This window comes from Amblyomma americanum, chromosome 1 (assembly GCF_052857255.1).
Source record: "Amblyomma americanum isolate KBUSLIRL-KWMA chromosome 1, ASM5285725v1, whole genome shotgun sequence".
In the NCBI taxonomy this organism is placed as follows: Eukaryota; Metazoa; Arthropoda; class Arachnida; order Ixodida; family Ixodidae; genus Amblyomma; species Amblyomma americanum.
This window is the reverse complement of record NC_135497.1, coordinates 97783051-97796270: the sequence shown is the minus strand read 5'-3', so window position 1 is coordinate 97796270 and position 13220 is coordinate 97783051. Positions and strand designations below refer to the sequence as shown.

Here is a 13220-nt window from a genome sequence, read left to right as displayed (position 1 = left end):
TTGAATCTCTTACAATGGCATAAGTGCGCGCACTTACTCGAGCGTATGCATTAAATAAGTGCAAAATTTTAAAGTAATTTTATCAGCTGTTATGTATAGCAGTAAGCCTGTTATAGCTGTTTAAACGAGAAGGGTAGCTTCTGCAGTGGGGGATGTTAAAAGCTCATACCTGCAGGCGCACCTCTGGTAGCTGGTATTTTTCTCTGATAAACATGTTCAGAAACGCAGCTTGTGCAGTGCAGTGGGGACTTGGTGCTACCTTACGTGCAGAAATTAAGATACTGCAGTTAGTACTGAGCTTCAAATGTACGTTCTTCCATAACTGAACGATTTTTTTGTTCCGGTTGATTTATTTTGCCGGCGGCAAATTTCAACGCAAGTGAAAACTCTGTTACTGGTATATCCGCACAAGCAGATTGTGTCTGTGCGTACACGTCGTCGAAATGCAACTGTATTGTGACAATAAATAATAATAATAATAATAATAATAATAATAATAATAATAATAATAATAATAATAATAATAATAATAATAATAATAGGTTTTTGAGGAAAGCAAATGGCGCAGTATCTGTCTCATATATCGTTGGACACCTGAACCGCGCCGTAAGGGAAGGGATAAAGGAGGGAGTGAAAGAAGAAAGGAAGAAAGAGGTGCCGTAGTGGAGGGCTTCGGAATAATTTCGATCACCTGAGGATCTTTAACGTGCACTGACATCGCACAGCACACGGGCGCCTTAGCGTTCTGCCTCCATAAAAACGCAGCCGCCGCGGTCGGGTTCGAACCCGGGAACTCCGGATCAGTAGCCGAGCGCCGTAACCACTGATCCACCGTGGCGGGTGCACTAAATAAATGAATATATTTACAATAAATAAATATTCGCGGTCGTTTAGCAAACTGAGGTAAACCAAGCTGGCAACAGTGGTACGGAAAGCCATTTCTTTAATGCATTTAACCATTTCTCTTTGTCGTTATTTTGTCGGATCAAGAAATGATTCCCCTATGGTAAGGGCGCAAGGACCACTGCATAACGATCATCAACAGCAGTACAAACACTACCACAAAAGACCTGCAGTATACTGCGTCTGCGCACATACACTAGCGACGAATTCAGGAAACCGTGATGGCAGGTTGTAGTTCAGCTACCATTTGAGGCGCGGTCTCGTCATGGCCGGAACTCGTTGGACAAGTATTTCACGGCAATTTCATTTAGGCTTAACTCCCAGCCCGCTCCGATTCCTTTTCTATACTGCAGCTTCTCAAGCGCTGCCACTGGCCATCGTCGTCTGCAGGACGCGTCAATCGGCGCGGCAGACGACAAAAGGATGAATCAAATGAAAGGAATTGTTCTAACACTCCGGTCATGTGCTCTCCGTGCCACAGATGGCCCAACTTCTCCCGGCTGCAACCGCCTGTTAATGAGGCACACCTATTCGCGAAACAAAACAAAAAAAGTCAGCCTTGCTGCGGTTTTATTTCTTTATACGCAACCGCGCAGACTGCGGACACAGCCAAGCGTGTATAGTTGTTTCACAATCAGCTGCGCGTTCCTCCTACATACTGCTGCGATGCCCGTGGATTTCATCATATGCAGCTTGGCACTGATTTCGTAACAACGCGGAACTCGCGCAAAAGATAAGAAAAAAAAAAGCCTCGATGCGAAAGCATTAGGTGAGCTCGCCACAATGGGGCGTCATGCACCTGTTGCACAGAAGGAGGAGGATAACATCATAACGAGCCTCGGGAACGCAACTGGCTCCGAACAAGCGGGGACATTTCTGAGGCGACCGCACACTTTGTATGGACGCCAAGTGAAACGCGCGTTCGTGTTATTATATAGTGTATGCACAGCGCACATGGCCTGAGGTCAGTGTATCGACTCCGATATTTTCAGTCTGTTTCCGATAGTCTTCGCGTGTCTCTCGTTTTCAGGACGGGAACTTGCACGAGCGACGGCAGAATTGAGCTCCTGCCTCCTTGGTGCAGAATCAACCTCTCAAAAACCTGCGCTGCCTACGGACGTTATGAATTGGTAACGTCTGACACATCTCAGTCTCTCTCAACTTTGACTGCGAGGTGTATCATGTCGCTGCGCACTTATTGCAACAAGAAAATAAAAGCGGCGTGAGAATATATAAGAGCACACGGTTGGGCTATAGAGTTGCTGGCTTTTGACGCAATGAAACCTGACACTATAGCGCGAAGAGGGACGAAGAAACAGTGAAACCACGAACGGTGTGGTGTCGACCAGCGTTCGCGGTGTCTACTGGTCTCTTTGCTTGCGCTGTTTCATCTGATTCTCGAGACGGGATTGTCCGGACCCCGTAGAGTATCTGTTACGGGTCCAAGTTGGACTTATTTTTGGAAATGTTGCGGATAGTTTGAAGGATGCTTCACTCCTGCCACCGGTTGGCCGCCCGGTATTGCACTACCTCCGGGACCGGCCTTGTCTTTAGCGCGTCTTTACTATCCTGTCTTTCTATCCCATCTTTCAACTCTCCTTCTATCTGCACGTGGTAGCGATTGTGGCTCGGCTTGAGCCAGTGAGCAGGCCTGTGCACTTTCCTTTCCTTTCTTCCTGGCAACAACAGACAGACAGACGGGCTATTGTGCTACAATATATCTTGTCATATACCCATGACGCATTTCTGTGCTTCGACCTGTACTCGAGCACCGAGGCACGCGTGCAGAAACTTTGCAGCTTGCATCCGAACAGTACAGCCGAGCACGACACATTGCGGCTCCAGGGAGAGGCCATATACCAGCGTGTATAGATATACGTATAGTGCACGCCAGTCGCTTATAAGTTTCCGTCCAGATGCAGCGCGCTCAAACGGCTGCTGCCCCGTGCTCTGTGGCCACGCATTCGGACGCATAGCGGCTAGTCCGTGCGTGTTGCGCTAAGGTTCGTTCGCGGTGTGTTTAAAAGAGACGTGCGCTGTTTCCGCGGCGGCGCGTGTATACATATGGATGGCGCGTGCAGACCTTGGCTCCAAAGATGGCCGGTCGCCTTTGAGCCTGGCGCGCGTCCCATATGCATGGGCCACGGAGGTCGCGCATGCGGTGCGTGTTTATTTTTCTGCACTAGTGCCGCCACGCGGTGATATGGCGCCTTTTTTTTTTGCGGTACCACGCAACTGCCGCAAGGCGCGCGCATTTTTCACGTGCACCGCTTTCTTTCCCCGGATGCGCGGTATAGGAACAGTGAGGCCGCTTTCGTCACGTTGCGCCGACACCTTGCTCGTATCGCGCATGCGTGTGCATGCATTACTCCTGGCGCCATAGTGCGCACGTGTCAGCGCAGTTGGGCAGTAGCCCTATAGAGAAAAGTTAATAATATTAATAATTGGTTTTTGGGGAAAGGAAATGGCGCAGTATCTCTCTCATATATCGTTGGACACCCGAACTGCGCCGTAAGGGAAGGGATAAGGAGGGAGTGAAAGAAGAAAGGAAGAAAGATGTGCCGTAGTGGAGGGCTCCGGAATAATTTCTACCACCTGGGGATCCTTGAAAAAGCTGGCAGAGATCCGTTTTTGGTGAAACGGACGCCAGCTGCAGCCAATCCGAGGGGATGAGGTGATTGCTTTATTATGCTCGGGCAAACTATCAAAGTGCTCTGCCGAAGTTCTTTTTTTTTTTGCAAGGCGGAGCTAGAAATATAAGGGTATAGCTGGACATGCGGTTCCACTATCCTACATAGACGCTTTTTCTTGTAGAGCAAGTGTACAAGGAAAAGTTCGTTAGCCTTGCTCGGCTGACACGAAGCCCAACATGTATGCAGCTGAATACATGTTAATCTAATGTCGCAGGCACTCAAATTTAATGCACATTACAATTCGTCAGACAACCTCTGGAGAACCACGTATCATTCCGCAACATTTCTAATAATAATAATTGGTTTTTGGGGGAAAAGGAAATGGCGCAGTATCTGTCTCATATATCGTTGGACACCTGAACCGCGCCGTAAGGGAAGGGACAAGGGAGGGAGTGAAAGAAGAAAGGAAGAAGGAAGTGCCGTAGTGGAGGGCTCCGGAATAATTTCGACCACCTGGGGATCTTTAACGTGCACTGACATCGCACAGCACACGGGCGCCTTGGCGTTTTTCCTCCATAAAAACGCAGCCGCCGCGGTCGGGTTCGAACCCGGGAACTCCGGATCAGTAGTCGAGCGCCCTAACCACTGAGCCACCGCGACGGGGAGCAACATTTCTGAGACTCGCGAAAATCCTCCTTCATTTAAAGCAGACTGGGCGTCTGCGTATTACAAAGCAACTGTACCAGAAAATGCAACGCACGAGGAAATGAAATAGCACTGCAAATAATAAACAGTGACGTAGATACTTGGAGACCACGACCGCAACAAAAACGTTCGACACTGTTAGGCGCATGCGCGCAAAGGTATGAGGCTGTCTCGAGCAGCTGCATGGGAGCGCTCGTTCTTGGCGGGAAAGGCAGCTTTGTTCGCTCAGCCACGCCGGATGCACCGTTGAGCTCGGCGCTCGAGCCAAGCACGGCCAAGTGCCGAACGCGCCCTAACACAGAGGAATAACTTTGCTGGGCCTTTCATTTTCTTTTCACGTGCAGCGTCTGTATATGTGGATCGATGTGCTGTATGTCAGAAAAACGAAGGCTGCAAAAATCCTACACGTGTAGCTCCTCATCCATTTCCGATCTGCTCAAGGCGGGACATATATGCACCGATAGCGTAGTCTGTATGGCGTAGTTTCGGTAAATGCTCAAGAGGAGAAAAATAGCTTTTTTTATTTCTAAAATTCGCGTGATCAAAATTTTTTGCTTCACGTGGTTACCCGCCGCGGTGGCTCAGTGGTTAGGACGCTCGGCTACTGATCCGGAGTGCCCGGGTTTGAAAACACGAAAGCGGCGGCTGCGTTTTTATGGAGGAAAAAACGCTAAGGCGCCCGTGTGCTGTGCGATGTCAGTGCACGTTAAAGATCCCCAGGTGGTCGAAATTATTCCGGAGCCCTCCACTACGGCACCTCTAATTCTCCCTTTCTTCTTTCACTTCCTCCTTTATCCCTTCCCTTACGGCGTGGCTCAGGTGTCCAGCGATATACGAGACAGATACTGCGCCATTTCCTTTCCCCAAAAGCCAATTATTATTATTACGCTTCACGTGGTCCAGGACAGTGCTGAGTCGTCCATGAGCAGGGTGATCATACATCCCGTTTTGAGCAGGTAGCGGCACCGGGTTGCTGCCGGCACTGCTTGTAAAACTACTCTGCATATTGTTGAGCCCTCGATTTATTTTTTTGCGATTTAGCAATGCGCGCCTCCTGTTCGATCCCTGTCCACATTTCCTTCCTCTCTAGACCTGTTTTTGGGCGCTGAAGCCAGTGACGAATTGACACTTAAAATTACTCGCATATAAATCACTGATCAGACCAAAATTAGAATATGCCTCTTCCCGAGTTCGAACCGGGCTGCGCGCGGCGGCCGCGTTTTGATGGAGGCGAAACGCAAAAGGCGCCCGTGTGCTGTTCGATGTCAGTTCACTTTAAAGGTCCCCAGGTGGTCAAAATTATTCCGGATCCCTCCACTACGGCACCTCTTCCTTCCTTTTTTTCTCTCACTCCCACCTTTATCCCTTCCCTTACGGCGCGGTTCGGGTGTCCACCGAGATATGTGAGACAGATACTGCGCCATTTCCTTTCCTCAAAAACCTTTTTTTTTCCCTGTCTCATGGACCCCGCACCAAGCGTATTTAGTCAATGCACTAGAAGCAGTTCAAAATCGTGCCACTAGATTCATCCACTCTTCATACTCATACGACATGAGAATTTCTTCGTTGAAAGCGATATCAGGCCTACCGTCCCTTCTGTTCCGTCGCCGCATTGCGTCACCCTTTGTCAGAAATTCTCTAATTCCTCACTCAATCGGTCACCGCATATCACAACCGCAACATGCATATCTCACCGCACCAGTCATCCCGTTCAAGTTGCCCGGCCACAATCGCACACTACATTGCCTTTTCTGCTTCGTTCTTTTTTCGAGAAGGAACGGACTGGAGGGACCTACCCGTGACATCGATTCATCGTCTACTTTAAATTTCAAGAAAAAGTTACCGATCACCTTTAATGCTATGTAATTGTCAGTTTGTTAGATCATTTCAATAAAATCCCGCCCCTTAAGTTATACCCCGGCAAAAGGGAGCTTTTAAGGTAATAAAACTGAACTCTCTGCGCTCGGCTTGCCGCTAAAAAACAAACAAAAACAAAACATTTGTCCCCCGAACCTTACCGAACCTAAGCGTTGTTGGCTTCTTCTTCCGGGCTCCGTTTCATGGGCCGTAACAATTTTTCTACCATCGGGTGAACGATGTAAGGTGAGCGCAAGTTTCTGAACGCTTCAAGCTTTGGCAGTGAAAACCTGCTAACCAGCCAGAACAGCAGTTTGAGCTTGTTGGTTATTCATCTTCAAACAACAGCGCAAAAAAAACACATAAAGGAAGAACACACAGCGAGCGCTCGTTGTGTGTTCTTGCTCTATGTGTCCCGTCTGTGTTTTTTGCGCTGTTACTTGAAGCTGCTAACCAGGTTGAAAAGGTCGCCCGTCCGCGCCAGCGCTGCGGGCGATTGCAGCAAGTTGCAAGAACAACGCTGGGAACACCTGCGCTGAAGACGCGAGTCAATGCACGAATTGCGTGTGGATTACGCCAGATGTACTACCATCGGAGTTGCACCAACCGGTTTGCATCATCGCCTGTGTCGCCCGTTGCGTTCGCAAGCGGCATCATCGTTGCGTGGCCGTCCGCACCGCTCGGCGGAAAGTGCCACAAATATGCGGCGGACAATTGGGGCCGCTCTTATTCTGTCCATGCTTCTCCGTAGTGCGCGACCATGTCGAAAGCGAATCGACGTTGTCAATGCTCCTACGGCTTGCGATATACATCATGCCTGGAAATTTACCGCGTTCTTTCCACGCAAGCACTTGCTATAAAGAGGAGGAGGGTATGCTGCAGGCACGCTCAAGATGCGCACGGCCCTTGCCACGGCATGTTACGCGCGAAGGCAGAGGAGGAAACGCTCGAACCACGCGCGTTTACGGCGGGAAACCTAGGTATCGGCGTGCTTTTTGTTTTGCCGTTGAAACTGCCTGTATGCGGAGGACCGCCCCCCTTCAATGGCCATCCCCGAGCAGGATGAGGTGCCACGCGACCGGCCGAAAGGGGGGACGGCTCCTGAAATAGAGCCGCTCGCCTGGTCGAGATGGGCGCATTTTTCGTGGTGCAAAGCCTGTCATCTGTGGACAGTCGGGCAAAACCCGGCACGACACGCGTCCGACCTGCCGAGCGCGCTGTCCGCGAGCGGCGCTGCAGTTGACGTGAGTGCGTACGACGCTTGACGGCTGGATCCGGCCTGCCCGCTACCGGCGCGCGCGCCTCAAAATCCGGTCTGCCGCGATGTCCGTTCGAAGCGCGACCTTCCCTCTGAGTCATCGCTTTAATGAGGTTTCGCCGGCCGACGCGAGTAGGCCGCGGGTGTGCTTTTGTGTTTTGCTCCTTGGGCGCGTAATCGACTTACGCCGACGCGCGCAAGGCTGTCGGCTCGAAGAGGGGATCTACCGGGTAGCGCCGAAGCAGTTCAATCCGTCCGCGCGTGCCCCCAACGTGTGCGGCGCCGCCTGCCTTCGCGGCCAGTTCATGCGGTGGATGCGCAACAGAGACGCCGTCGGCCTCGATCCCGCTTCTATGGACGCGCCTCCGCTACCCCCTCTCACGTAAGCGTGGATGAAATTCTGCCAGTATTCAGCCCCCCTTTTGTATTACGGGTTCCCCTTCATAATGCGGCGTGCTTTATTCGCCTTAGCTTTTTTTTTTTGCGCCGTTTCTTCGCTGTGGAGTGTACTGAACTGGCTTCCCTGCGCTGGTGCTCTCGCTGAGGCAGCGGGCAGGCATCTGAGCTTGCGTACGCGGCGCGCGGGTATTGCAATGCTTCTCGTCCGTCGCATTGCATCGCACCCAGTGCACCCGCGTCGATTCTGTCCATCTTTTATGATCAGCCGCCGGCGTCTTATATGACCATTTTCAGAATATTCACTGGCCACTTATACTCAAAAGAAAGCTTCTAACTGTTAAATTCACATAGGTGATTTGCAAGACTAATCGCTGTTTGTTTTTTTGTTTTCTGTCCGCGATGAGTGTTGCAACGTGGCAGCAGTCATCGCACTCCAAGTATATACGTGCGCAGACGCAGCTGAGAAACCTGCAGTTTCGTTTTGAAGTACCTGATCGAACATACCCTTCCATTTTTTTTATAACACGTGTTGCATCTCTCACTGCAACTTATAAAGTGTTTATCTCGGCTACGCAGCTTGCATGCTCGTGCAGCAATTCAAAGCATGACGTGACAGTTAATTGTCCGCATTCTGTAATGACGTCTTAGGATGCAGGGCTTGCTTGAATCAGTCAGAATAAATTAAAGATATTCATCCTCTGCAGCGACAAAAAGCCAAATCAAACGGCATGCACAGCAGTGGTTCTGATCCATCTCGCCTCCTCTGGGTAAGCGACCTTTAGGCTAGATGCGACGCAAGGCTCAGTGCAGTATATCTTGCTTGTTTGCCTTTCTGTCGCAGCAGACGAGGCGAATTTTCAATTATTTTTGACTGAATCAGGCAAGCAACATGTTACTAGAGAAAAGGGGCCATTAGATGCCACTCCATGCGTTAAATTACAGCACGAATAAGCCAGCGGTGTAGCCGAGACAAGCATTTTAGACATTGCATTCAGCGATGCAACACGTTTTGTTATTAAAAAAATTGGAAGGATGTACAGTAGCGCATTTTGTGGCTCAAAAACCGAACTTCTATGTCGAGTTTTCTCCCGGCCGCTTCGTTTTTCTTTAGTTTTTTTGCCCCCTTTCATCGATTCTCTGCAGCCCTCGCGCAATACATTGTATTTTTCGTCCCTCACTGTACAGTCAAACTGTCTTTCGCACCTGAGCCTTTCTCGCTAACCGCTGAGCTACGTGAAATCGACTCCCCCCCGCCTTATGGATGCGTGCGTAGGTGTGACGGCGAGACGACGACGCAACGGTGGTTTGTTGTACGGCGCCGTTTTCGCCTTGACTCGAAAGGTCTCGCGTCGCACATTCGCAACGCGAAACGCTCGTCTCCAAACGGTTCGCAAGAGCGAGGCCGGGTTTGCAACAACTCCTCGCAGGACGCTGTCAGCCCGAGCGAGCGCGTCAGCGTTACTGTACTAGAAGCGCGATTAAACTGAAGGCCGCGTACTTCCCACCGAGTGTTTACGGACTAGCTTCGCCTGTTGGAATCGAGCAGAGGGTGCTATATGTGTTTTTCAGGCTTTACATGACGTCGACAGACCGCTGGACGTTTTTTTCCGTCGCATAGTAAGAAGACCCTCTCTGCCAGGTTCCGCGACCGCTAGGTGCTCGGTGACAGTGTTTGGGGAATGCCAGATGCTCGCCGCCGTTCCCACCATTTTTGCCACTGCGAAAGAACGCAAACAGCTGAACTGGAGTTTTCGTCAGGGAAAAAAATAAACGAAACAAAAAGGCCGACGCTGCACTTTCACCGGCTCATGCTAGACTGCTGATGTCTAGGTCGCTCACTCCGGCTTACGGTTGAAAACAAGTGAGACACGTGCTACACGCGGGTGTGAAGAGCTGCCGCATTTAGACTGCGGGCAATGGCGGCTTCCTCAGCAAGAACACGGGCCTATGCACCCCGACCAACTTTCGAGGATGACGTCTCCTGGCCTCCCACTACGCGTTGCTTGGTCTTCGAGTTAAATCTCGTCTCTCCACTTAACGCCGTACATTAGCTAGAGAGCTTAAGCTTAACATTGGACCAATGTTACTGGATTACAGTAATATTACAGTAAACTAGGCTAGTAATGATGAGAGCAGCTGCGCTGCGCTCCCATTACCTCCCGAGTCGTTTCAAGCGCGCCGTTGCACCAACCGACGCGAAGACGAAGAAAAACTGCGGACAAGGCAACCGAGTGACATCGTTCTGTACTTAAGCAGCAAAGATGGCTGATTTTAGCCGGTTATATCTTACCGCTGACTTTAACTAATTAGCGTTAATTCCTTTTTGAATACGAAACATGCAAAGCAGAAGCACATAGCAGAAAGTGAGGGGCGATTCCTTGGAATGAGAAGCACGTCGCAGTGGAGTGGAAGAGGGTCCGGATGAGTAAAATCCCCGTACCGCGACATGGGCAATTTGGCTGATTTTCATCTCGGAGGTTCAGTGTGGTTCTGCGGCAGGGTATTCCTCGCCCGGGGATGCCGTCGCCCACGCTGCACCTCCACCCTTCCTTTCATTTCCCCCTGTGCCCTGGTTGGGTCCGCTAAACTGACAGCTCGCCGAAACTTGGTACGTGCAACCGAGCTTGTGACCGCCTTTGTAGACCGTCACAAGCAGACTCTACTGCCGTATTCCAATCGGCGATCCGGACCAAGCTTTCTTCTGACCGGATATAGTTCTGAATGGACTGCGATGGGTATCTTGCTCCTTCACGGATTCGGCGAGCTGCTCCCGATCACTGATTAGAATACGCCATTAGTCTCTGATATCCTCCTCCTCTGATGAAGGTCACGTGACAAAGGTATATACATTACACAGCGCGAGCACATGGACTGCCCCCTTTCTCGGCACTCGTGAGAAGTACGGCCGCAAGCGTTCACGAGACGGGGCTCCTCGCCAACCCTCTCTGGGGGCCCCCGCGTGCGCCGCTCGAAAGGGTGCGCGCCCGTGGACGCTCTCTCTGGCGCGTGGCAACGGCGGAGCCCTGCATGGCGCGTACAGCGACCGAGCTGTTGAACCGTGGTTCCGTCATTCCTGCAGCCAGCGCGGGGTGTCTGCACGCGCTGCGGGGAGCCGACGCGGCACGCGGCAGTGTAGGGCGCCACGCCCGGCGACGCTACCTCCTGGAGCTGTTCGCTGTGCAGCAACTCTGTAAAGCTTCACGAATCGCGAGCAGCTGGAGCTGGCACGGGTGTTTGGGTAGTTATGCAGCGGTTACCCCCCCCCCCCCCCCCCCCCCCCAGTGAACCTCTCCGCAGCCCCCTAAAAGCGGTCGAAAACGGTTCTTCTCCCCTTTACTTACAGGCCAGAGTGCATTCTGGTCTGCTTATTCCTCCCTTCCCTCACTACGCGGTTCGGGTGTCCACCCTCAGCGAGACGCTTACAGCAGCAAGAGTTGTTGTCGGGCTAGTTGGTTATTCTCTTGTAACTTCCACTAAAAAAATTCCGCCGAAAAACACAACAAGAAGAAACACATAGAACGGACGAGCGCCACAGTTACTGCGCCTTTCTTTAATTTCCTCTGACCAGATTATTATTTCTTCTTAACCTCCTCAGGCTCACGATACCGATCGTGCATAGATCGCTGGGAGTCCTCATACCACCCCTCGCGCAGTGGCGCAGTGGCTAGGTGGTGCGCGCCACTGACCTGGGATGGCAGATACGTACTGCTCCTGGGGAGGCTTGTGAGGCCCAGGTTGCTCATCCTGAGCAACCTTTCGCGACCATTCGTTAATTTAACTGCCACCTACCACGGCGGGCAAGTGGCAAGTTCTCTAGGTTTTCTCTGGGGATTTTTCGCATCGACGACGATGCTGGATTTTCTGCTGAATGGGACCCTTAACGCTGTCGCGTTAAATAAAATTCCGAGACAGGAAGAGGAAAATAAAATTGGAGGGGACAGTTAAGCTCCGCCTTAAGGGTATGACTCGATTGCGTAATGGGCTAATTCCTATACTATACGCAGAATGTCATTCTCTACCTTGCATTCATAGATCCCTGGGAGTCTTCAGTGAACACTGTCCTGCGATGATGTCAGGTGCTCCCATGGCGGTGAGTCTTGTGCGGCCTAGGTTTCTCTTCCCGAGCGACCAGTCATTGATTCAACTGCCGCCTGCCAGAGCGGGCAGTTTGCTCACTATCGGGTGGGCATACAGGTTGTGATGACATCGCAAGGTCACTTGACCTAGGTGGCCCACCTGCCTCGTATAGGTTGCTCTCTGGGGACCACCTGCCAGAGCCATGCCCGTGATTTTTCGCTCACAACGCCGACGCCGGATTTTGTGGAGACAGGGGCCTTATTGACGATACCATAAGACGACGACAATAACAGACCGAGCCGAGCCCGACGGAATGCCTTCTTCGTCCAACTTCCTCCTCTCCCGCCTAATCGTTAGGAGGAGAGGGGGTTGGGGCATGAAGAAATGATATCGTTTATGAAATCATACAAGACGAAGCTGCTGTCGCAGGTGCTCAGGGACACGCCTTGGGCAAGAGCTTTGCTGTTAAAGCTGGATCAAGGGTGTACGCGCACGAGATATTAAGACGGGAGAAGTATTTGAAAAATTTCGAAAACTCTGTGCTTGCGCACACACCACCCACTGGGCAAGATGCGTATTTACACGCATCGACCTCGCCACGGTATGTTTCTTCAGTGTTAGCTGCGTGAGGGGCTACCGCTGGGGTAAACGGTAGCCGATGGTCAGGGTTGCGGAGTGGGTTCCAGGGAGCTTAGCAGGCGGCGGCAGTGAGGAAGGTTTGGCGGCGATAAGCTGGCCGCGGCTGGCTCAGGAGATGAGCCAGATGATCAGGAGATGCGGAGATGAAAGTTGGAGATAAGTGGGAGATGCATTTGCCCTGCAGTGGACGTAGTTGTCCTGGTGATGATGATGATGATGAAACGACGGGGTCGTAGCACGCCGTAAACGCGGAGAGTCCTGCGTTTACCTGCTGTCTAAAAACAGTCTACGGGCGCATTCACACTTGTCCAAAAATCCGGCGAGCGTCGCCGGGAAAACTAGGACCTGTTCTCATCTGTTGACGCCCGGGCGAGGCGGAACCGCCGCGCCGCTGCTGTTTCTCGCTTTCCCACACACTTCCCGGCCACCACGTCACCGCTCGCGGCGTGCACAGATATGGTTAGAAAAGAGCATAAATCGATGCTATCTGTGTACCATAACCGTATGCACGCTTGCGTACGGAAACGCAAGCACATTCCCATTTTTAGTTCAGCCACTGCCGGTCTCGAGCAGAGCGCGCGCTTTTCTTCCTCACTCGAGACTGGCCGTGGTTCAGCGTATGCAGACAGACTCGCAACGAGATGCCCAGCCTAGTGGCGCCATCTGCTTGTCAGGACGGGAACTAGTACTGTCAACAAAACCGGCGCTCCTCGTAGGCCTAGTAGCGGCAGAATCGTCACTCAAAATAA

The 13220-nt window shown here is 51.6% G+C and overlaps 1 protein-coding gene across 2 annotated transcripts in view; it reads left to right on the top strand.

Annotated features, from left to right (window-relative positions):
• The window catches only part of LOC144113309 (uncharacterized), a 54563-nt gene that overhangs the window by 14644 nt on the left and 26699 nt on the right, over nucleotides 1-13220 (top strand). Inside the window, exon 1 of one of the 2 annotated variants that reach the window (XM_077646299.1) lies at nucleotides 7477-7738. The exons of the other annotated variant lie outside the window; for it this stretch is intronic. Within the exon in view, the coding sequence (XP_077502425.1) occupies nucleotides 7662-7738 (77 nt within the window). The 5' untranslated portion in view covers nucleotides 7477-7661. Of the gene's footprint in view, nucleotides 1-7476; nucleotides 7739-13220 lie in introns of those variants that run through there. 2 annotated transcript variants of the gene reach the window in all.